This window comes from Sturnus vulgaris, chromosome 2 (assembly GCF_052056855.1).
Source record: "Sturnus vulgaris isolate bStuVul1 chromosome 2, bStuVul1.hap1, whole genome shotgun sequence".
NCBI lineage: Eukaryota > Metazoa > Chordata > Aves > Passeriformes > Sturnidae > Sturnus > Sturnus vulgaris.
This window is the reverse complement of record NC_142244.1, coordinates 10,597,279-10,623,601: the sequence shown is the minus strand read 5'-3', so window position 1 is coordinate 10,623,601 and position 26,323 is coordinate 10,597,279. Positions and strand designations below refer to the sequence as shown.

The 26,323-nt window shown below is 37.1% G+C and overlaps 1 protein-coding gene across 21 annotated transcripts in view; it reads left to right on the top strand.

Moving 5' to 3' along the window:
- Positions 1-26,323, top strand: part of LOC148224620 (uncharacterized) — a 319,037-nt gene that overhangs the window by 153,053 nt on the left and 139,661 nt on the right. For 5 of the 21 annotated variants that reach the window (XM_088157780.1, XM_088157766.1, XM_088157765.1 and 2 more), the window contains one exon: positions 24,377-24,594. The exons of the other annotated variants lie outside the window; for them this stretch is intronic. In XM_088157780.1, coding sequence (XP_088013906.1) covers positions 24,377-24,594 — 218 coding nt within the window. The remainder of the gene's footprint in view (positions 1-24,376; positions 24,595-26,323) is intronic. 21 annotated transcript variants of the gene reach the window in all.

Genomic DNA, 26,323 nt, shown 5'->3' with positions numbered 1-26,323 from the left:
TGTGGTAAAACAATAGTTTTGCATATCAAAGTACTTACTTACTTAGAAACTTACTCAGCAGTTACTTTATAAAATCTGGATTTTGCTTTGTTTCACCAATTAAAACCTCCTTAACTCTCTCCTGTGATTTTAGAGTGTGTTTGAGAAAAAAGTGTTCTTTTTAGTGGACTAGAATTACACCACAGAATTGTTCATCATACTTTCCACCTGTTAATGTAACTAGTTTTTGGTACAGAGCAGTATTTATTTGTGTTTTATTCTTTTATACAAGAACTATGGAAAAAACAGACTGTGTGTTATATTTTTGTTTTCTAAGAATAATAAATAAAAAAAAGAATATATGTTGCAAAATTTGATATTAACATCATATTGTAAAGTAGAATAGTGATGCTAAATATCAAAATGACTACTAGTGGTCTACTAGTGGGAGTTCTAGGGGCCTTGTAAGAATAAATGAATAAAAATTAATAAAAGCCAAATGGCTTTCAAAATATAGGAGGAAGTAGTCTCTGAGCTTTTATAGTTTCACAAATTATCCATATTTCTCTGCTGTCTAATCTTGTACTGCTAAACTGAGAGAATGGTACCTTTTACCTGTAGAGGGTTGCACCAAGGATAAAATATTGTCTCTGAGGTTGCTGACAAAGTTCTATTTAAGTATAATCTCAAGTATACTCAGAAAGTTTTACTAAGTTATACTCAGAAAGATTCACTAATCCTTAAAGTTTTTTTTAATCTTTTGTCATGAGTTATGCTTGACATTTTTTCTATTTATATATTAATGAATATTTATTAATATGTTAATATTTCAGTCATGGTGGTATTATTTAAATAAATCTTTAGAATCACTGAATTTTAAAAACAAACTGTTACCTCTTTTTGACGTGATTTTAAAAAATATGTTCCCCCCCTAAAAGAAGCTTTGAGAAAAAGGAGGGAGAAAAATTTAGTTATTTAGTTTTACTTGAATGTGGAGATGGTATTGCTGGACTTCAAACTTCTGTGTTTGTGTGCTCAGAGGGAGGGAAGCAGCTCCTCCCTTGCAGTGCCTACACAGACTTTATGTTCTAAACTTAGGTATTTTGAGTTTTGTCATAGATAATAAGCTAACCTCAGCTAAACAGTATGACTTCTCCTCACAAATAAATGAAAGGAAGAGGAGAAAAATCAGGATCAAACTAGGATCACTAGAATTAGGCAGAACAGTGCAATCTGTGGTATAAAAATGTGAATTTAATCTTGCCGGAGAATCTGCCCACAGCATTTGCTTGTCAGTGCCTGAAAAAGTGTTGTCTTGGGCTGCCATTTGAGCAGCCATTTATGCTGAACTAACCACACTGAAAACCAATGAAAATGAAAGGATAGCTCTTTGGAGAGAGGGATAGTCTTCATGACAAAGATGACCTTTGAATGATAGCTGAACACATTTACGTAGGTTACTAGAAAGCAAAACAACACTTCTGTAAATTGATGTTGATGTGGGATTAAATTTATGGTTTTTATGTGTTGTGATGAAATAGAGACTCAGTTTATAAAACATTTTATTGTAAACCACTGAGAAATTTACCACATGGATGGAATTGATTGAGGAGAAGGCTCTGTCTTCATATGGAAATCTGTGAAATTTGCAAGTGTTCTTGGAAATCCCAAATCTTCTAAATGTAACTTAAAAAGGAAGTAAATTAGAATTTCCTTAGAATTGCTTTCCATTTCTTTTGACATCTTTGGGAGCTATCTTGAGTCATTCATATTGCACTTGTCATAAATAGTGTCTAGCTTGTACTTGGTGTGTTTCTTCAACTTTTGTCTATGGTTCTTGTCCACTGATACAAGCAAGGAAAGAGGAGGGAAGGAACCCTATTGCTCTCAGCCCCTAGTTTGCAGTGCCCCTTTTGGATGTGGAAAATTTTATTTTTTCCCTGCCTTCACAGAGTAGGCACCAGGGTAAAATATGTGCTGCCTGATCAGTTTGCTCTTCACAGCAATGCAAGTGCTCCAGAGGGCCAACCACACCATCCTGCTTCTGTTACCCAAATTGAGCATCTAATGTGGGATTTTTCCAAGACAGTCTGGGCATCCTTCTTTTGACCTTTTAGAGTGGCCATTTTCTTCTCACTGACTCTGTAGGCACCCTGAGGTCATGGTGTTGTTACTTCCATGAAACTGTGGCATTAGGACTTTGCAGCTTACTTCCCTTCAGTGAATGTTGGCAGTTTTTCTGGCAAATTCTATGATTTTTATGTCCGGTATTTAATACCAGTATTTAATATATGATGATTTTATACCAGTATTTAATATTGGCCATAGACTAATAAGGCATTATCTGCTATACATATAAGACATTGCAGCTCTGATTTCTGTGATTGGAAGTTTGCAATCATACCTTAGTACTTTCTGGATTTTCAGCAGGAATTTTTAAAGAAAATATATTAATCTTAACAAGTCCTGGTTGGTCTGGGTGGCTATAAACTCAGGGGACAGTCATCAAATTTAGAAATTCATTTTAGTTTAGTTTTTCTATTGATAATCCAGGTTAAGATACTATTCTGAAAGATGAGAAGTATATACAGATTTTTTTTCAGTATACTTTTAATAATACCACCTATTTAGTGATCATTAAAGTAATTTTGCTTTAAATTTGGTATATTATTAAAAATTAGTTCCTTTTGGGTCTATTGTATAAATATACTTTCTAAAAAAAAATTAACTGACACTAAAGTTGTTGCATGCTTACATTTGTTAAATAAGGATGACTTGAGGAATATTTATATTTTCAGAAGTCATGGCTGTCTCAGTCTCCTACCTCCAGCAAAGTCATATTTGATTGTTGGTACATGAAGAAAAGATAAGGAAAAAAAAAAGACTGAGCATGGACGTAATGATGAAGAAATAATGCAACATAGTCAACCAGGCATGAAGAATTATGTATTGAAGCTAAGAGGCCAAGTGTCTCATCAGCTGGATTTTAATAGTGCCTGGCAGAAGTGCTTGTACTTGTACAAGCAATTCTTTTAATATCTAATTGTGTTTCAAGTTGAAATATGACAGTCTGTCTTGAAACATGAAGAGAATATTTCCTGTGATGCAACGTCTGAGCATTTCTTTACGTATTAAACTGAGACCAGAAAATTGGCGATACTTGTGTTTTCAGATTCCAAGAGGTTCCTAATTATGCATAACTAAAGCTGTATCCTGTGCAGTTTTACTATTGTTAACTCTTTCCTCTTCCTGTCTTTATAAGTGCTCTTGTTTACTGTATTCACTTGATGTAGCTTGTTCCTTTTTTATTGTATTTTTTTATACTATTAGCTCCTTCATTTACTGCTTAGTAGAATACCTAGTTTTGCTTGGGGAGTTTAGCTACAAAAGCAATGTACACTTTAAATATAAATGTGACTCCAAAGCTGACATCTGAATTATGCTCCTGATAATCTAGCATTACCCTAACAGGGTCAGGAGTAAAAGATCATCATAATTGAAGGTTAGGAAAAAAAGAGGAGCTTGAAAAAAGCTTAATTTTTTACTTAGCATGCATACTGAAATGGATGCAATACTCAAAGTGTAGCCTGATTTTGAAATGGGCTTTTTTCATTTATTTCTCATGATCGATTGGTATATGAAGCTGGAGCTTTTCAGGAAAAGTCTGGGATTATGAGTGCGTCAGCCTCTGCTTTTAGCACAGCAACGAGGTTATCAATAATGCATTGGAGATCTCAGAATCCTTGAACATAGGGAAATCACAGCTGGTGTGGGCTTATTGTTGAAATTGCAGATTTGCGCCAAGAGGTCACGACAACTGCATGTCAGACGGTCACACACACGCACACAGACATGTCTTGAGGGAATGAGGGGAATAATATCTGAAGAATTGCCAGGGCCCATGTTATTTAGAAACTCTTCATATGTTTCTATAGTTCAGCTTTAAAAGCAGCATATTTAATGCTGCTTGCAGCAGCCTTTTGACATTTTGGCCTTTCCCAGTATTGTAAGTTTTATTGTTTTCCTGACAAGTTTATTCATATACTAACAGCTTGCTTGGCAGCAACGTTCAGACTCAATACTTAGGCTTTCTGGTCACGGTGATGGCTGGCAGTAATAGAGAGGGAGAATAAGTGAGTGTGGAAATGCAAAGCTGTCTCTTGTTACATTTTATCGATCTCATTCTGGTGTCATTCAATTAAGACAGAAATGTGATGGATAGTGTCTGCATAGATCCCTACTTTGCTTTCCAGCCACTCTATATAAAGCTTTTTGGGGGGAGGGAGGAGAAAAGAGTGTGAGGGGAGGAGGGGGTAGCAAATCAAAGATACAGTGTGATTTGAATTACAGATCAAACTTATCTTTTAAAAAAATCATTATTCTAAAGCTATGCTGAAAAGCAATATTAGCAGAGCTAGCATTCTCTGTTGTCTTGCTAATAAGCATGTGTAAATGTCCAGCACATTGTTCATTGCAGTTGAAGTAATGTTGGTAGTCTTTCTTTTTTATCCCAGATCTTGTCTGTGGTTTATGAATAAACACTTGATTCTTCTGAATTTAATACACAGATAGAAATGAAAGGATTTACTTGCCTAAGAGAGTTGCCTGCATGCTGTAGGGCAGTAATTCCAGATAAACATCTGAAGATAAGAGTTGTCATTTCAGCCCATTGTTTACTTTAAATATGGTGGAAAAAAAATCGAGAAGCTCTCTCAGTGTAGTACAAAAACAGAGATTAGCTCCATGGGCTTAAGCAGACCTACATCAATGCACTACCAAGCCTCTTGCCCATACTTCACACAGTGGTAACTTCAGAACTAATACATTACTTTCAATCTAACTCACGGTTTTCTGCCTAAAATGTGAATGAGACAATCCTAGAACTGGTGATTTCCAGACATGTTTTTTGCCATCAGGCTTGGGGCAGGCTCCTTAAATGTTCTTTAGGATGTATAGGCTCTTTAGTTCTCTGCGAGGAAAGCCTTGATAAAATCTCCTCTCCTGGTTTTCCTCCCCATCTTCTCTATTTGGAGGTAGGAGGGCTGTCTGTGCAGTTCACCTCTGTTCCCATTGAATTCCAGGGCAAGGGTTTTTCAAAAAAACCTTTGTGCAGGGCAGGTTTGGGATTCTCTGCTGAAATGAGGTCACCTGGGCAAAAGCCAGTTCACCAGAACCAAAGTCGTTTGTAGATGTATATTGGCTATTCCAATTATCACAAACAAGAAAAGACCAACCAAAACGAAAGAGCAAATCAAGCTGTGCCACATGCAGCATGTAGGGTTGGTATTTCTGGCTTTCCAGCCATTGTGGCTGTTGAGGATGTTCCACCTTTCACAGCCTGGCTGTCTCCCTAAGTCCCTTTTCCTGCTCTGGGGAGCAAAGGAGCCCTAGGAGCCACATTTTAACTAAGAAACTTGGGGCTCTGATGTTCAGGACTGTATTTTCCTTGCAACTGCCATTATTGAATACACAGTTACCACTGTGGCAGGCATTAATTACTAACTAAGAAATAATTATGTTTAAGGTTTTGAGATTTTAAGGGATCTAAGATTTAAGCCACATTTTACATGTGACAAGACTAAGACTTTGGAAATGAAAAGCACACTTCTGTCATTCATTCATAAGAGTACTCTAAGTGCTTGTGTGCCTCAGGTTAACAGTAGTTACTGGGTGCTCTGGAGAGCCTACAGCAGAGTTATGGGCCTCAGTTCTGTATTCATGGGCTTGAAGACCAAACATCAACTGGGGTTTGAGTTTTCAGAACTACAGAATTTGAAATGAGAGGTTAAGCTGAGATGAACCAAGGTTTCTCAGAATCATTTGACCTTGTGCTATTAATTACATGCTTCTGCTAAATTGATCAGCGATAGTTATACTGCCAAGAGTATAACGTGTCCTCCCTTTGTCCAGGAGTTCTACCAGGGATCTATAACTCATCTTCTGAGAACTCTTGGAAAGGAATCACATGAGAAATGTGCTGCCTTTCAGACACGAGGATGCAAGAAGGGTCTCAGGCCCTTCCAGTCATTGCTGTGCTTTTACCTAAAAGCAAAGATAGGCATACTTATAAATAATTGTTGGACCTGCTCTTTGAGGGCTGATCTAAAGTGGGGATGCTGCTTAGCTGAATCATGGATGTTTAATTTCCATTGAAATTCTTGAAGTTGGGGGGATATTGAGTATATACAGCTTGAATACTTGCTCCATTGACAGTAACTTTGGAAGTTACTTTTAATATGGGACAAAGAGGTAGATTCTTGTTATGCTTCTGTTCCACCCTCAAAGTGACATTGTTTTTATTATTAAAATTAAATCGTGGTATAACATGTGGTAGCAAATCCAGCATTGTTTGTGCAACATCCCTTCTTTGCTGAGGAGACTTTCAGTGCGGACCATTTGATAAATCATGCATTTGCCACTCATTTAGTAAATAAAAAACTATTAGTATGCATTTAAAGCAAATAATGTTGCCCAGATTTTACAGGCAATCTCATCCAATGCTGTAGGTATAACTGCTTAAAATAAGACAGTTAAAATTATTTCCTCATTTAACATCCTAACTCACCACAGGTTTCTGTTTCTTTCTGCACTCCAAATAAAGAGTTTGCTTTGCTCCTTCCTGGAATTATGGGTTCATATAATGTAACATATTAATTAGTTTTGCATTTTTAATTACTGTTCATTTATCTGCAGGAAGGAAAATATTTGTGGCATTAAAAAAAAAATATTTTTTTTAAAAAACAGTATGACTTTGTGGGAGGAGACTAAGGGGCTTTGCAGTAGCAATCTAAAAAAAATTTAACCAGTGTAAAATCCGACCATGATTTATAAAATTTGATCATTTGGATTTTTTCAATGGTTCATTGAAGTATATCAGGTTCTAACAGCCATACATAAAATAACATTAGAAAAGACAACCAGTCTCTAAAACAAGCACTACTAATAAGCTCTACAAGGAAACTTTTGATATAATTTGTCCACCACAAGCTTCTTTTTTCCCTAACCTAAATGAAGAAAGTCCATTGAGATGTATGCTTTTGGATAAATTCAACACACTGACAGCTGTCTCTGGAGCTGAAACGGAACAGGCCTTAAGTTTATAAAACTTAACTTAGATGGTTGTGTGTCAGTGTCACGCTTTTTGTAGATGTCTGCATTTCATAATTCCAGGAGCAGTGCCACAAGAATTACTTGTTTTGTACAGTATTTTAATCTCAGAAGGGAACAAGCTAAAATGACACAAACCAAACTTGTTTTAAGACATACACTTGAATTTCCAGTTTTGTTTCTATACTTCAGAAATTCTCAGAAGATTGAGGAGAGGAGGGAGGGAGGCTTCCTAAGCATAAGCATGCAAGTGGTTATGGCCTATTGTACTCTTTTTAGAACTGAAATATTTCAATAGCTTGAAAATGAGCCAGACACACTGTATATTATGAACAGGGAAAAAAAAAAAGGATAAAAATAAATAAAGAGCAGCTGCAGTTCTGTTAGGAGTGCAACAGAGTTAAAAGAGACCTGAAAAATTATAGCTGACATTATGTATACAAATCTAGAAGAAAAGAACCCTAAAGTATATCAAGTCTTGTCATATTCTGTTCTGTTCTACTCTGAATTTAGGGTTCAGTGTTTAATGTATGAGCAACAATTTTTTTCTCTTTCAAGTGCTTCTAAAGAATTAGGATTAAATATATAAGACACAAGGCAGAGCTTTAAACAGCTTGCTTGAAAACAAAAATGTAAGTTAATATCTGAGTCAGATATGTTTTTGACTATTATCAGCTGTAGCAAGAATTTATAAGTACTTCTCTACAATGTGAAGGTAGAAAATATTACTATTGTTTAAGAAAAATTAACTATTGGTGGAGTGGACAGTCATGTTTTTCCAATGTGAAATTCACCTTTATCACTTCAATGTACAGGGAAGTGTCTGAATATTGTTATATTATTTGGTAATTAGAATGCTTTAAGTGAGAAAAAAGGAGAATTATTCAGAATCTGCTTGAATTTGAAACCTGTGGCTGCAGAGTATGGCAAACATTGATTCAATGTCTGTGTGAAGGTTGAATAAATAAATATAATTTTCCTTTATTGCACTTTATCCAACAAACTAAAGATAGTAGAATAGCCTTGTTTAGCCTTACCTTTTTGATTTTTCAGTATTAAGTAGTCTTGTCCATTAATCAGAAACTGGGCAGTCTTTCACTGCCAGTGTTCCAACTGAAGAGGAATCAATGGTGTTTATGCTTCTATTCCACTTGAAGTTCAGTATTTAACATGTATAGTGATTCTGTTTGTCACAAAATGTCAGATGGTAGACATAAAAAGAACTACATGCTAGAGAAGGGTAAACTCAGTTTAATCTAGGAAAGAATAAAAAAATAAAGGTGGAATGCTTTATGAATTTAGTCGTAATAATGATTAGATGAGATAATGGTGATTACTGAGATTTTAGAAGTCAATTCAGGAATACAGTCATGTTAACTTGCTTTAAGGAAGACAAAAAAATACCTCCTCTTCATCAGTTTTTGTGTTGGAACAGTTGACTAAACTCTTCCTACTGATTTTTTTTATGTGCAATTCTGAAAATCAGTTTTTGTATTTCTGGGTTATTGGAAATAGAGAGAAATAGTGGGACAAGTCTTGTTAGCAATCATTGAATTATCATAGAATCATAATGGTTCGTGTTGGAAAGGACCTTAAAGACCATCTCATTCCAACCCCCTGCAATGGGCAGGGACACCTTCCACTAGACCAGGTTGCTCAGAGCCCCATCCAACCTGGCCTTGAACACTTCCATGGATGAAGTATCCACAGCTTCTATGGGAAACTTGTTCCAGTGCCTCAACATCTTCACAGTAAAGAATTTATTCCTAATATCTAATCTAAATCTATCTTCTTTTAGCTTAAATCTATTCTTCCTCTTCTATTACTATGTGCCCTTGTAAAAAGTCCCCCTCTCCAGCTTTTTTTGTAGGCTTCCTTCAGGTACTGTAAGGGATTCTAGGGATACCCTCGGTGCCTGCTCTGGGCTGGCTCCAGCAGGTCCCTGTCCTTGCTGTGCTGGAGCCCAGAGCTGGATGCAGCCCTGCAGGTGGGGTCTGAGCAGAGCGGGGCAGAGGGGCAGAATCCCCTCCCTGCCCTGCTGCCCACGGGGCTCTGGATGCAGCCCAGCACTCGGGGGGTTCTGGGCTCCCAGAGCACACAGCTGGGGCATGTTGAGCTTTTGTGGACATTAATAGTGATTATGGAAAATATGGCTGTGATCAATGTACCCATTTTGTATCTTTATATTCTAGTAGGAATATTGCCTCTTTTTTTCAGTTTTTATAGAACCCCTCTAGGTCTCATTGGTCAGTATGTATTTCTACACTGTGCTCCAAGTGTTGGCAAACAACAGGAGGTGGAAGTCTATGTGGTGGTGCCTTTGTCCTGAAAAATGGTAGTTCCCAACACTGTGGAAAGGGACCTGGGGGTCCTGGTCCATGCCCAGTTGGACCTGTGGCAGCAGTGCCCTGGCAGCCAGGAGAGCCACCCGTGTCCTGGGGGTATCAGGCACAGCATCACCAGCTGGGCAATGGAGGGGATTGTCCTGCTCTGCTCTGGGCTGGGGTGGCCTCACCTCGAGTGCTGGGGGCAGTTCTGGGTGCCACTGTATAAGACTTTAAGATATAAGAGAGTGTCCAAAGGAGGGTCATGAGGATGATGAAGTACAAGGAGTGGCTGTGGCTGAGGGCACTTGGTCTGTTCAGCCTGCAGCAGAGGAGATTGAGGGGAGACTTCATTGTGGTCTTTGACATGGAGGGAAGATGAGAAACAGACCCTGATCTCTTCCCTGTGATGACCAGCAATGGGATCCGAGGGAACAACCTGAAAGCTGAGTTAGGTTGGGTATCAGGAAAAGGTTTTTCACCCAGAGGGTGGCTGGACACTGGAACAGGCTCCCAGGGAAGTGGTCACAGCACCAAGCCTGAGAGAGTTTGGACAATGCTCTTAGGGTGTTGGACTGCACTGTCAGGCACAAGGTGGGAGTTTTGGGGTGTCCTCTGCAGGGCTGGGAGTTGGACTCAATGATCCTGCTGGGTCCTTTCCAACTCAGCATATTCTATGATTCTATGATTTTTTCACAAACATGGTACTGTGGTGCTATTTTGATTGAAGGTGGTGTCCACTCTGGAAACTGCAGTAAAGATGTCCCTTTTAAAAGGCAGGATCGACTTTTTTTGGTTGTCTGCTTTTTTTTGGCAGCTCTCTTTTGTGCTAGGGATTCCAAAATCTGAATCATATTTTCCAGCAAGTGACAGATGCTGATAGTAAATTTGAAAACAAGATAAGTTATTTATAGGTAAATAAAGACTAGTTTCTATTATAATGGGTGAGAATTTTCCTGAGAGGGTCCATCTTCTTGATTGAAAGGAAAAACTTTGAAGGATACATGCCCAGAGTATGCATCATTATGTGTATTTCTGCTTATGCAGTTTGGGAACTCTTGAAGCTCTTTGCAGTTTGGGGTCCCTTCTCCCAGGCAAGGACACAGCCTCAACCTGCACAAGGGAGATTCAGGTTGGACATCAGGAAGAATTTTATCATGGAAAGAATTGTTAAACAGAAAAATAGACTGCCCAGGTTGGTACAATCTTTGCAGAACATTACATGATATTCTTGCATGAGCCCTGCTTGGTTCTTGGCACTTTTTCTTCTTGAGCTGCTACATTCTTTTACACCATGTAATGTCAATTTCTGAGAAACACGGGGTAATTCTTGGTGTAGAAGAATACCATTACAAATCTCTGAAGAGGCATCCAAAATTATCAGGAAGTTTTACCCATACCTTTTGTGATTGCTCAAATGACAGAAAAGCAGACACTTAAGTATAAAAGTGTGGGCAGTCCTTATGTGCTCAAGAGGATTGCATTTCATTTTCCCAACAGCACGGCTGTGTCCTAAACAATTTCACTATTTCCTCACCATAAGGCTCACAGGAGCAGAAGGGCACCGGAACCTCACCAAGTCCTGCCAAAGGAAAAGAATATTGTCTTTGTGCAGGAATTTTGAGATGAGTGCTGGAAGAAAAATACAGCTGTTTCCTAGCTGTTGTCAAGAATTAGATGTTTAGTCAGAAGCTCTGAGATGATAAGAGAGGAAATTTTTTTCTGTTTAATTTAATTTTCTGCTACTCTGTCTTGGGTTCTGTCACTGTGCTATGTGGTCACTTTGTAAACTGGTGTGAAGCTTCTGTAGTTGTAAGGTGTTTGGGGATGCCCTTTTTCATTGGTTTGCTTTCTTGAAATTCAGAGTATGTTTTGAAGATTTTATTTCCAGAATACTGTCATCTTGCCAAAATGAAATAAATTATTCTTGTTAGTTTCATAGATGTGGAGGGGAAAAGAAATCAATAACCTTTTACTTTTTCTGCTTTCCTGTTTGACTATGCTACAAGCAAAATCCAAAGAATCCAAGATCATCTTAGAATTAAAAAGAGATTCTGTTTTTAATATTAATTTCATAATTGGAACACTTTCCTTAAAATTGATGAGACGAGATTTAAGTTGCTTTTAAAACTAAGATGCTGTTAAACTGCTAAGATAGGTATGCAAATATATTGTCATAGATTCATAGACAGCTTTAGGTTAGAAAGACCTTTAAGATCATGGAGTCCAACCATTAACCCACAGTGCTAAGGCCACCACTTAACCATGTCCCTCAGTGCCACTCCTACACATCTAATTGCATCCAGAGATGGTGGCTCCAGCACTTCCATGGGCAGCCTGTTCTAACTCTTGATAACCCTTTTTGTGAAGAAACTTTTCCTAATATCCAATCTAGACATTTCCTGGTGCCATTAGATGCAGTTTCCTTGTATCTTGTTGCTTGTTATGTGGGAGAAGAGGCTGACCCCCACCTGGCTACATCCTCCTGTCAGGGAGCTGCAGAGAGTGATAAGGTCACCTCTGAGCCTCCTTTCCTTGACAAAAATATTAACATCAACATTAACAGCCTTTCCTTCATCCATTATGTTGGTCAAGCACAACCTGCCTTTCATAAATCATTATTGGCTGGGCCTGATCTCCTGGCTCTCCTGCCCCTGCCACATTGTGGCACTCACTACTCAAAACCTCACATTTTAGTCCTCTACTGGATAAATTTTTTCTATCTCTAAGTATATTCTAAATACTTCTAAGGAAATGTGGAAAACAAATCAAAGTACTAAGGACTGTGCCTTTTCAAAGAATTGGGATCATGGAACCAAACTTTGTTCTTTGTGCTTCCTTGGCATACATGTTGTTCAGACTATGTATATTAGGTTTTTTTTTTCAAATATCTTGGAATGGTAGACAGATGGATGGATAGATTGGTGTGCTTGTGAATACAAATGTGTGTTTATAGGATCATAGTCAACATTTCTGGTCATTATTATAATACCAGTTCATATTAGAATGTTATCTATACCTGATTCTATTTTATGCAGAGGCAAAAAAATTAATAGCACAACTCAGAAAAGTAGTCCTAAGTTTGTTTCTTTGTATATATGAGAATATGTTAATTGCCTCAAGTTAAAGAAATACTTGAAGTCTGTTTAAAAGTAAAATTAACTACAGAAATAACAGAGGTTCTGTTGAGCATTTCCAGATAAAGGAGAGCTTGGGTCAATTAGTTGCCATTATTACAGGTACCAAGATTCAATCTCAGGCCTTTCCTCTTCTTTCTCTACATGCTTTCGATGGTTATATCAAATTGATTGTTGACCTTCTTTCTTGACAAACCAGAAAATCCTGAACTAGTTATATTTAAATGTACAACAATGGGATTAATTATCTCTTTCTTACAAAATGTATGCTCTATAGCACTCAGTCTTGAAAACTGTTTATTTTGACTTCTTGAGAAAACGGGGGGAGGGTTGAGTTCTATATAGCAATGAAATAAAATTTGGGGATATTCCCAGAAGTGTGATAGTGGCATGTAAATACAGATGCAGATACCATCAGGTGCTCTCAATTACATGGATATCAGAGCTCTGGTTCCTTGGTCTGGTGAAGGCAAATTTAAATCTGAGATTTCTGAGTGTTCATCTATTTTGCTTCTTTTGTTGATTATTTATCTTTTTTTGATTAATTTTATGTATGAAATCTTGTCTCACAATATAAGTCCAAAAATTATAAATGAAAAAGGTGTGGGTCAGAGTCTTCTATATTATCATGCTATAATATCATTTAATATTTGTGGTCCAGGAATGTAATACTTTATCACTGGGTTTAATCACATGAGTATTAGTAATTCATTTCCTTAAAAAATAATTCCCCCTTTGCATGGAGTTTTGAAATGGCTGAATATCATCAAAGAGCAGTAATGTATCTTTAGGAAACTAAATCATCCTGGAAAGTAAATAATAAATGACAAAGTATTGCATGTATAATAACTATAGAATACTGTCTTTAGCAGTCTAAGGACTGCTAAATAACAAGTGACTTGATGAGATCAGGACAGGAGTTTAAAGGCCCAGGTTCTAGGAAGTGACTTTGTATTTGGTGGTTTCTGCCTGAATTTGGATTTGGCTGAATGAATGCAGAAATATGGACTCAGATGCTGCACTGCAGGTGCTCTGTTAAAGGGACTTAAGAACACATATTTTCTGACTTTAAGTGGTCATTACATTATTTTCAATAATTCCATCTCCCGTTGCTTCTATAAGTAGTAGAGGAGAAATTTGTAGTTGTTGGATCAATTTTTACCTGCTTAGGTAAGCCATTGATCACTGACCTGTGCTACATGACTTTTTTGTCAAATACAAATGTAAAGCAGACTTTAATATCCTTATGGTGCTGTTGGTGAAGGGGATTTCTTCTACTGAGCTATAAACTTTTTTTTCTATGAGGTTTCAGTTGCACTTGCATGCTGGCTTTGTTCTGGAGTATCTTAATAAAGTTATTGATGTTAAGGATATGATAATGTAAAGTTATTTCTTAGAAGAGACTTTTGGACTGTTTCTATCATGCTGGGCTGTCCAATAAAGCAGGAAGTTATAAAATGAAAAATATTTACTTTATTCAAGGATTGATATATATCAGTTTTGCTCTTGCTGGTCTTGTCTTACCACAAGTTTTCCTGAAAAATTAACCATATTCTGCAACAAATGAGTTACTTGGTATGTATAAAGAGAAAGAGCTATAATGATTTCAACATTTTCAACATTTTAACCTGGAAGGATAACTAATGGATGTAGAATAGAAAGGAATTTTCTTTCACATTTGTTTTTAAAATACTTCAGAGTGCATTAGAATAATGAGCTAGTTACTGGTAATGGAATGAGAATAAACAAGGCCGTTTTTATGGTATGGCAAATTAGACATCAATTATGTGGCCAAGCAGCACTGAAGGATGTAGCAGACTGGGAATTAAGCTGTAGTGTTAATTGATTATGAAATCATTTGATAGCCTTTGGTTTTATTGAAATGATTCTGAGAGTGCATCATAGACTCAAAATCCATTATAGGAGAGGCACCACATTCTGTATTGAGGGTAATCTCAGTAGTGGGCCAACTTCTTACAACAGTGAAAAACTTAGTTTGATTTTTTGCAGCTATTTTGCCAAATATTATTGGGGAATTGTGCATCTTTCTGTTCATAACTATGAGTACAGTTTGGATCTACATCCTCCAGTTTTACAACATGAATAACTTTGTTTCAGCTGTTGGTATATCTAGTTAAATGACATGTGGTCTCCATCTTTTATGTATATATAATTTGCTTCCTCAAATTAGAGGTAAGTGTGCCAAGCACTTCTACTTGAAGAGGCAAGATGATACAGTATTAGCTAGTTAATACTGTCTAGCCTCTGTGCAAGGTGACAGATCCCAGATTCTTTTGAATTTGAAGAACATTGTTCTTTTTGTTTTATACCCCTTCCCAAGGTTTTTGCCCTTGGGTTTCACGGGAGAGCAGCAGATGGCAAGAAGGCATCCTACTGTGCCTCTGGGTGTTTTAATGGCTTAGGTTCTTAGGCCAAATGTGGTGCCTGCTTTGCCAGGCTGCCCACTCCATATTTCATATTGTGTTTTGGAAGGTCTTGCTTTGTCTTCTTCAGTTCAACCTCCCAAGGAAGCTGCAACTTTTTCATTTCAAAGTCAGAGCGACTGCCATAAATTCATAACACTTAAATTCCAAGTGGTTTATAACCTTGTAACAGCTTTCTTTCTTGCTGCTCCTAATGCAGAAGTCCCTGCCTTTTCCTCGTGGAAGGTCTGGCCATTTTGACAGCCATACTCATTTTGACTGCCTCACCTCTGCCTTGTACATTTCTCTTTTGGCTGCTTTCCACTTTCTTCTCCTAAGGGCAGGAGACCTAGGGCTGTGGAGAAGCCAGAATGTAATGATAAAAGGAAGATGAAATGGCAAAAACCAGTAGTCTGCAGTGCAAAAAGCATAAAGAGGCAGGCTATAAATCTGCACCACAGGCTGGGGAAGACAGAAGTAAATTATGTGGCCATTCAGGATAGCTGCATGGTTGTACTCTGTACAGTCAGTTTTGCTCTCTCAGGTGAGCTTTGACATTCAATTTTACTTCTTTTTGAGGACAAATATTGTCCTAGACACCAGGGGTAATTTCCATTTTTGCTGGAACATATCAAGAGGTTTCAAGTTCTGCTCAGGCAACCACTGGAGATTGGCAAAAGAGATCTTATTTTATTGACTAACTTGAAGAAAAGAAAGAAGGAAGCCTAGCACAAAACACACCAACAGAAGCTTTTATCCCCCCATAATTCTGCTGAATAATGTTACCTCTTGTACTGAGCAATAAGACTCCTGGGTGTATGGGATGAGGTTCAAGGCAGTTGAGCCAGTCTGACATTATTTGGTCACTAGTTCATATAAACACTCTTCTAGTGCCACTTTTACCATACATATCTTTAATGGTATTTAATTGAGATTAAAAAAAGCTGTTGGAGTGGATGCTGTGAATGCATATTAGGAATATTACTTAAAACCGTAAGCCTTGATATGATAAACCATAACAAGTCTGAAGGACTCATAATGGCTTATCATGTCAATAAAATGCACTTAAAATCCCCAAGTGATTAGAAGGAGCCATTTCAGTCTATTATATAAATTGTTAGATGCTGAGAGCATGAGAGATTTATTTTTCTTTTCCATCCTCTGTTTAAAAAAAAAAAAGAAAGGAGGAAATTAAATCATAATAAGCTATGTTCAAATAGAATCAAGGTACTAAAATAAACCCACAGAAAGCGATTTACAAATTATGGAAGGCAGTGAAAAGTTCTTTCCAAGAAGAGAATACTCTCATGTTACATTTTGTCTCTCATTTTTAAGCACCACAGGATGGCTGATGGATAGAGTGCATGCTTACACCAAAGATATTCCTGTTGAATTGGCAAGAACTGTAAATTAAACATATTGTCACAAGAAATCAGAATCATTTTGGCACTTATACCAAGTGATGACCTCCAGCACTTGCACACAGGGAAAATTGAATTGACTTTACTACCCCATGTGGTAGTAAATGCTCAGCAACTGTTGTAGTAGAAAAGTGTGCTGACATTTTTCCTAACTTCCTACTTTTCCTGACTGGGTTTTCCAGGCATCTTTTTCAGAGGATGTGCAAAGATTAAGGACGTAGCCCCCAAACTCTTGAGGGCGACAGGGGCCCTGATGTTTGTTCTTACCACTCTTGACAGCTTCATCCAGGGGCAGTGGCTCTGAAGCAGATTTTTGGGGGGTAGTTTTCCATCCTGGAGGAGGTCTGTCAGTCCTCTGCCTCTTGTCCATTTGTTCTTGTTACCTGGCCTGTGAGGCTCAGGAGATCCAGCAGGCTTTGGGAGATGGCAGGAGGATCTGCCCTAACAAATGATCTTTGGTGAGAGGGATGAGCTGATTTTGGAGGTGGTTCCTGTGCTGGTCCAGTGTTCTCTTAGCCAAGGGAAAGCCTTGTTTGCTTACTTACACAGTTGAGTCAGGAAAGGTTGGAATTGTTTTCTGCTGATAATAAATAAAGATTCCCTTATATCGCTTGTTTGCGGGCCCTGAACTGGATTACACGGCCATTCTGTAGCATGTCAAACAGACCTGAGCTGGCTCTCTGGGGCCAGCTTTGCAGATGGGTCTGGGACAGGCTTAAAATAGCCCCTGGGGGCAGATTGCTGGTGAAATTGGTGTCACGGCTCCCCAGGCTGGCGCAGTAGTCAGAGGGAGAGGCGAGGGCTGCTCGGTGTCCTGCTCTCAGCAGACAAGCTTAACCTCTGCAGCGCACACGTTTCAGCTGTTTAATGTCTGAATAGGTTAAGAGCATTCTGGGAAAGTGAATTTTCCCCTCCCAGCAGTATCCCTGCTATCTCACTTGCAGATATTACATCTTACATTTAATGCAATCCTTCCGAACTGTTCGTGTTCTCGAAGCCAGAGTCGTGCCTCTTCCTGCTCGTACAGAATTAACCTGTTCAGTCCTGCACCCCACTCACCCGCTCAGGGTGCCCCTGGGACAAGGATGTGTGGGGCTGCAGATTTTGGGGGGATCCTTCAGCAATGCAGCTGGCAGATAGGCAGGAGAAAGAAAATAAACCGGTTCAGGAGGTGGGGAAAAATGAGCTGGTGGAAGCCAGGGGAGGGAAGCAGTGGCAAGTAAACACAGCTGAACAAGAGGAAAAAGATGTTTATGTATGCTTGTTTAAGGTTTGCAGTGGGGATAGCTGCAAGTCTGTCTGTCAGGACAGTTTCTCCCCTCACAGTGCTGTGAACCCTTCGCCTTATTTACATGCTGTTTATATGTGAGTAAGAAATTTGGCATCCAGCGAGGCTTGGCAGAGATAAATGTAAATGGTTCTGCGGAGAGCTGCCGTTTGAGGCTCAGCTGAAATAACAAGGCAGAACAGGCACATTCCCACCTGTACGTGCACACGTATGTATGTTCGTGTGTGCAGGGCTGGCTCCTGCCCAGGAGAGCAGGCTGCTGACTGAATGGCTGCTTGGCAGGGAGAGCAATTTAAGAGCAACTTAAAAACATGCATCGGGTTAAAAAAGGAGATGGCACCCTAAGAAACATCCAGAGATTGCATAGCCCAAATTATCAAAGCTGAGGAATCGTTGGACTTGGAAATGCAGCCTCTGCGTTGTTAGTCTGCATCGGGCTGCACATTCTGGAGCAATATTCCAAGATTCATTTTTCATTTTCTGATATCTTGTTGTGGAGGGAGACATGTAGTGGAACAAAGTGATCAATAAAAGAACAAATAAGGAACAAATACTAAGAATATTCAAGATAAGATTTTATTGTGCAGAAATCTCCGAACAGGACATTTTTCAATCTGTTGTGTTATTTTTTTAAATATTTGTCTGACAGGCTTATGCTTCAGGCAGACAGAAAGATAAAATAATGATTTAAAACCCCAACAAAGATGCTGGAGAAACTAAGTTGAGAAAGTAGGCTGGGAACAAAAGGAAATCAGCAAAATAAACCTGAATAATTAAAATAAAGAAAAAACCATAAATAAAAGTACTATTTTGAATTTTACAATTTTAAAATCTGATAGTATCTCTGGATTTTAATATGTTGAACTAGAAATGTTAAAAAATTATTAACATTTATGAACATGTGAAAATGCTAGGAAATTATGAACTGTTATAAAAATGGCTAAATTGCATCTGTCCAAATGATCATAGCACATTCTTCGGGAATGTAGGGAAAGACATTTATAATATTTTACGGTTTTTAAATACCTTGTCTTTGTGTCCCCTAGGAACTTCAAAAGAGCATTATGAGGGAGAGAAAAATGAGAGGAGCATGTTTACAAGTATTTGTAAGGTGATAAAAAATAGTTGTTTAAGACAGAGTGCTTAAATACATCGTCTACATTCATCATGTGTGTCTGCATGTGTGGATGTTGTACGGTTTATGTAGCATGCAGTCCTGTCTTATTGCAGTTGTAGAAATATTCGTGGCTCACTGTGACTTAGGCACATAAAACTGTCCTTTAAGAGATAATTTGTGTTATTTACTGAAGAGCAATACCTGCACAATACTGTAGTATCAGTAAATTAGTGTTTACTTTGTTTTGGTTTATGCTTTGGCAAAAAACAGGTGAAGCTGGGATAAGTTTGTTTGTGAAAGCTTGGTGAATACTAATGAGAAGAAAAATCATCCCAGTCAAACTGAATAAATTCTGTGGATAGTATGAAGGGTTTTCAGTGATCCATATTGTCCTTGGACTTGGCTGTTGCATTGTACTTTAAATGGAATTGATTGTGTGGTTGTAATGAAAGTAACGGATTGATTTCTATACAGAGTTACACAGAGTAAATAGAAAAATGTTCTTGTCTTGACCTGCATTCATAAACTAAAAATCAGTGGCTTTTGACCTAATCCTTAATAAAAAATGCAAATGTAATATAGGAAATCGGAAGGTTTCTTTAATTCTTAGAAAATCTACTGTTTATCGGGTTTTGCTTGTGTGCTTTCTTGGATTTGGATTCATTTTGTTCAGGAATTCTAGTAACTGTAATCTATTTTCTCTTCAAGGAAATTGTACTTTTTGCTGTTCACAGATTTTTGGAAAATGTATTTCCCTGTTTCCTTTCTTATAATTCCTTTTGCCTTAACTACATGGCATTTTCCTTTATTTAGGTAGAATATTTATGATTTTTAATACCTTCTCTGTTGAGCTGTTTTGTGAGTGTGTGACCTATACATTTTTAGTATAATCTTTTAGATTAGTTCTAAAAGATAGTTCTTTTTGAACTGAATATGCAGATTAACAGCTTTATGTTGTAATAAAAGGAGGAAAGCTGTTGATTGAAATAAGGTTCAACATTCTTTCTACTTGAATAGTCTCTTCGAGTTTTTTCTACTTACATTATTGCAATGATTATCTCAGTAAAAGGTCATAGAGATATTTATGAGCAACATCTATTACTCTTATTTTTTTTTTCTTTCTTTTTTGCATGTGTGAGATTGCGCTTCGGGCCCCAGTAAAATGCGCAGTCCAGCTGGTAAATTCTCTCATTGAGCTGTAAGCCAGGACTACAATAAGCGAGATCCAAGTTAGTGCATTCTCCAGTTTCTCGGTGAATTTTGTGACTTTATTTTTGGTGCTTAGGGTTTAATTTCTCGCTGAAGTAGAGCAGCGCATTGTGGCGCCACACAAACAAGAAGAGCAAAACAATAGAAACCCCAACGCACCGACGGCCACCGCTACTCCATTGTAGCTTCCAAAGGCACTCTATTCTTCCCAGCCCACTTGATATCCTGCAGGTTGTGGCAGTACAATTCACAGGAAAAGCTTAGACATTGAGCTTGCACGCTTCTTGACTCCATTTTAAACCCTTTGTTCACACCGGGGTGGCATTTTTTCACACCACATGTGGCAGCTTTGACTCCTATCCAGCTTGTCGTATAGAATCAAAGTCTGTGATTTCTTACATTCCCAGTGTTGTCTCCTGAGTTGCTGTATTCTTTGTTGCTCCCAAAATATCACAACTCTTAATTTCAGACGTAGGTTTTTAAAGCTTTATGGACTCTGGGATGAGACAACTGTACCTGCACATTTAGATTTGCTTAAAATCAAAGCTGTTGGCAAGGGAGGGGAAGAGCTCTTTTCCCCTCCCTCTCCTCTTTTCAGAAAATCTCAACACTGGCAATTTAAAACTATGTGGTGAATTTGATATAAATTCATTCCGTCTAATGTATGTTTTGCAGAAAAGAATTAAAATAACGTGTAATACTATATATTTTTGGATTTGTAAATTATATGAGTACTTGTAGTTTGTTTCAGTATTAAAACATTATTAATCTTAAGAGATTCTTTTGTTGCACACAGGCATCATCTGTTGTGCTCTCTTTTCTCTACTTTTTCAAAGACAACCTTCATCTGCAATTTTCCTGAAAGTTTTATGCGTCATGTCAATAATAAGTTATACTTCAGACTAATTTTGAAGAGAACAAAACAAGCCTCCTGCTATGACTGGCCCTAAAATACACATTTTTGAAAGTTTATTAATAAAATACATATTGCTTAAATAAATGTCGTTCATTGTAGTTAAAACACCACTGAGCTCCTAAAACACATGCTAAAGTATATATGTCTTACTAAGAAACTTTACCATGGATTGCAAGTGTAAAGTGACAGGGCAACAATAACATTTGGATAAAAATTGTCACACAAATTAATGTAACTTGTACTTCACACTTTTTGATATATTTTTGAAATGATCAATGAAAATTAAATGGATGTACGATTTGAAAGGACATTCTCAGTTCCGTGTATATTTACAAATCTGTACATTCATTGTTGCTGGTTCACTCAGCTGAAGATAATAGAATAATTTCTCCTTGGCACATATGCTAGCCTGTACATTGACATGACACCCTAATAAATATTTTGACTCGAGAGCTGTTGTTTGTTGCTGTTTGTCAGGTGGTTAGATTGGTCTTTTGGCTGCCGCTCCCCTCGCGAACTAAAATATTAAAATGTATGCTTTCAATCTAGCAGCTTTCTTACTGCATTTTATACATTTTCTGACTGTTCATTCTTTCTTTAAAATACAGTACTGCTGTGTGCTTAATGCATAGTGCTTATTCACCAAAATCCACCTAATTGCTTATGGTGTTTATGAAATTCTTACATTGTTCTATGTTTGCTTTTAAGAATGACATGAAATTGTATTATGTAAGAAAACAGCTTCTAGAAAGACAAAACAGCACTGTTCTTTTCTGGTTTATAAAAATATAATAATATTGCTGTTTGTTTATGGAACATTAGATGTTAAGTTGTTAAATCGTCTTAGCTGGTCTGACATGTAGCAGCACTGAATAACAGAAAGTATGTTCCAATTAATCTTTATTTTGTATTTCAGTCCAAAATCTCAAAGATATAAACTAACCCTTAGTAATTATTAATTTTCAATTAGAAGCACAGTTTTATTAGCTCTGCTAAGAAGCAGATTTTGTATAATTAAAAAAATTAAAAAATCAAAAATATATTAAAACAAACATTTAAGTCATGGTTGTTTGAGGTTTTTTTGTCTGTGATTTTTCAAAAAAGATGCACACTCAAAGAACACATTAAGAATCCATATTTTAAAATAGTTTTATTTTACATACTAAATTATACAAAATTTATAGAAATGTTCTTTGAGACGATCAATGAATGCTTTAATAAAATTACATTAAAATGGATTTTTTAAAGTTACCTATTACTTAAAAAAGTAATTAATCTAAATTAACATTTCTACAGACAAAATGGGACATTGTTTATTTCTTTTTTGCCAAGCACATTAGCAGTTTCTGCAGTTTAACTAGCTAAAAAGTCCAGACATTCTGAATGCAATTTTAGATCACTCAAAAAGAGTTGTTTTATGAAAACTGAAACTATAAAAATATTAAGCCTTTCAGAATGCAATACAGTAATTTGTGATAAGCCCTTATTTTCCAAAGCATGCTATAAGGAAACAAACATAAAATACTCATGCAAGCTTGCCCATTTACTGTTTAAATATTAAAACAGTGACTCAGAAAAGCAATGTACACACACTTAACAGAAAGTTATTTTACTATCACAGTTATCTACATCTAAACTTGACATCACACAGCATTTTTTAGAAGACTCAAGTATGAATTTCTCGGAAGCAAGACAAGTTCAGTAAGTGTATCAAAATTAGTTTACCTACTTTCACAGCGCATAATTACTGAAGAAAAGGCATGATCTTATTTCATTAAAGTGTCATGAAGCAGAAATATAGAATAAGTATTTGTCAATATCCATTCCAGGAAATCCCAACTTTTATTTCTCGCCATTTCTTACTTTTCCCCATGTTTCTTCAGACCCTCTTCACGTTAATATTTCTTCTATTTCCAGAAAAGAGAACGAGTGGTGGGGGGGGGGGGGGAACCCCAACAATAAACCCCCACAAACAATCAGCAAAAGCATAATTGGTTTATATTGCCTTTCAGCTTGTGGCCTGTCCTCATATTATTAAATCAGATCATACATACTCCCCTAAAATTCAGCTTGGAGTAATCCTCTGCTACTTAAGGCTGGATGAAAAGAGTACTCATTGTGAATTATGTTTCATCTGTCACAATAACCTTCTTTATTCTTTCGTGCACCTCCCCTTTGCCTGCGGCAATTAGAGAAAATAGGTATGCCTTGAAGTATGAGATAGTGGTATCTCAAAAATATATATACTGATGTCACCTACAGACAACTCTGGGTTAGCAGCATCCTGAAGAATATATAAGCCCTTTTTGATGCAATCCAGATTTTGTTAGAACAGACTAGAGGCTGGCATATTGTACAACGAGTAGGTGCTGATGGCTTTCTTTCACTAGGATTATTGGTTTTTTGACAAGCAATGGTCAGAGATTTTGTCATTCCATTAAAAGAAGAGTAAAAACTTGCTTACCGACTGATATTATTTTCCACGTTAGCTATAATTCTGGGTTTTTTTAATTCGAAGGTGTTAGAGAATCTTTTTCTTCACTCCTCCCTGAAATTCCTGGAGTTCTGTTGAACTCTTAGACTGAACGTTTCAGCTACATTTTCTCAGTGGTTTAGCATGATTTTCATAATTTCTTGCAGTGGTGGAGACATTTAACTGTTTCATTTTAAAATAAAATACATATTAAAAAAAAAAAAAGTTGACCAGTGAGGATCAAAAATGTTTTTGCACTGGTACAGAAGAACAAAACCTAATGTTATCAGATGTTAATTTTCTAAATTATTTGTCTTTCTATATCAAGGGAAAAAAGTATATAAACTCTTTTAGGGGTCTAGTCACCACTGTCAGGTTGTTTTATCTACTAGAGTATCTGTCTTTTCTTTAAGACCATCCACTTTTTTGTATTTAACAAACAAGCAAAAAGCAATTTTAAAAAATATTTTTACTTTTTGAATTAATTTTAGAGCTTTCCAAGTTCACGTTTGTTGTTCTCCCGTGTTATTTTTAAAGCCTTTTGGCAGCAAACCTCCAGTCGGTATCTTATTCTGAAACCCCTCACGATTCTGGACTGTTCATACCGATTCCAAAACAGCCTCCCTTGCACTTTAAGAGGGCTGATGTTAAACTGGGAATGATTAAAAGAGAAAGCACCTTTAAAAAAAAAAAAAAAAATGAAGTGCTAAATCAAGCAGGTTAAAACAAAGAGATTCTGCTGTGAGGCTGGTCTAACATTAAAACACTGTTATTAAAGTTCCTAAGAAATTACTATACTACAAAAACCAATAATACTTGTGAATAAAAGGAAGAGAGTTTGGCCCACTGCACAGGTTTGGGCACAAAAGTGCTTGCTAAGCTATCTATTTCACACATGCAACGACAGAAGGTTCAATATTCATTCGATCGATGACTGAAAAGGCACAATGGCAAAATCGGACGGACTTCTTTTCAAATACAGATCTCCGATGTCCCCCTACAGTCTGCAGTCGCACGGCTGGTGGTGTGGCACAGACGGAGCAAGGGTTACATCAAGGCTGTTCTCTGGACCGTGCAAACAGTCTAGACCAATGACCTGCATCATCGTGCCCTTTGAAGAAGAGGCAAGTTCAGTCACGACGAAGAAAAATCAAGGCGTACCCCTTTTAACAATAGGGAGCAGCTCGTGGCTGCAAAGAGGTAAGCAGGGGTAAGCAAAAAAGGCATCTGCTTCCATGGTTACAGGCCAAGCATGGGAACCTTGCTTTTGAAGAGGGACAGTTCTCAGGCTCCCTCACAGGCTATGTCATGCATTATAAGCAAAGGCAGGTTGAGCTGAAATCCGCAGAGTTATTTCAGAGTAAAATGATACGCGAGCACATGGCTGTTAGCAAAAAAAAAGTCACATGACTGTTTAGAAGCAGCCTTGCACTGTTTCTGAATAGAGCCTTTCGTTCGGGGCAGTTTCTTCTTCTTTTCTTTTTTTCTTTTTCTTTTTTTTTTTTTTTTTTTTTTTTTCCGCTTTTGCAGCAAACTAAGAAAATTGGGAGAAGGTTTATACAAAACAAACATTTGTTTGATACACAAGATTCTGGCTATTCTCCTTCTCTAAACTGAAAAAAGGTCAAGGGTCAATGTTTTTTCGTGACAGGGCCACAAATGCTTTTGTTAACGTAGTTTTAGCAAATGCCATTTAAAATAAGATTTTGCTTTTCTTTCCAAGTGCGTATTATTATTAGTTTGACAGAGTATGAAAGTAATGATTTTCTGTTTCTCTGCAATAACTTTTTTGTTTCTCTATTTTGCCAGTTCTTTTCTTCATTTTTGGGCTCTACAACGCTAATTTTCGAGATTTGCTCTTCTAGAAAAGACAACTAAAAATGCACACAAAATCAGAACATAATAGTCCTGTCGTCTTCAGGGGGAAAAAAGAGAGAATTATCTGCAGGCATGGGTAGTAAAAATATGATCAGTGACTATAAGCATGTGGTGTAACCATTAACCTTTGAGAATCCTTGTTTGGACTTTTTTTCTTTTTGCTTCGTTATTCCTTCAGCTGCTACGTGTTACATTTCCTCCTGAAAAATTAAAACGTGCAGCGTATTTGCCTTGGCATAGGTGTGCCTGGTTTTTGAATTGTGTTTATTACGTCTGTTCTGTGACATTTTAACTGTCTGAGGTTGTTTGTAAATTTTGATGGCTTACTATTTTATTAGAATTTTACTGTTAAAGTTTGTTTTAATAGCTTCTGTTACGTACTCTATGATGGTCTGTATTATTACAAGCTATAGAATTTGTCTTCTTATTATCAATATGAGATTAATTTTATTCCAACTATTCTTGTTAAAACTGGGGGGGGAGAGACAACAACGACAATGGGAGGGAAATGTCTGGTGAACTGCGGAACAGAGTTTAAAGTTCCAGAAACACTAATAATTACTCACATCATTTCTATCTGTATTTTTCCTGCACTTTAATAACTGTAGGGACCTGTGGTACTTGGTAGAATTTGTGTTGCTATCCTATAAATGTAATTAATATTTATGAGTGTATCAAGGGCAGTATTTTCTCAGGGTGTATTCTGAACTTTTGTTGATCTTTAGGACAGTTTGACTTCAGATTGAGGTCTGTGTACTTGAAATGAAAGGATGTATGAGAACTGACTGTAAGTTGCCATCAAATAACAACAGGCTTTTTTTAAAAAAAGTTTTTGGCCTACTCTGCACATTTATGGCCCAAAATTATCCAAAAAAACCACCCCCAAAACTGCATAGGAAAATATAAACATGCATAGGAAAAATATAAATATGCAATATAAGCAATTAAACATTAACAATAAAAAGTAGGAAGCCCATTATCTAAAAATGGTCACAATCTGGATTAATTGGATTCATTCTGGATAATTGAAATTGTGCATATTAATTCAGCT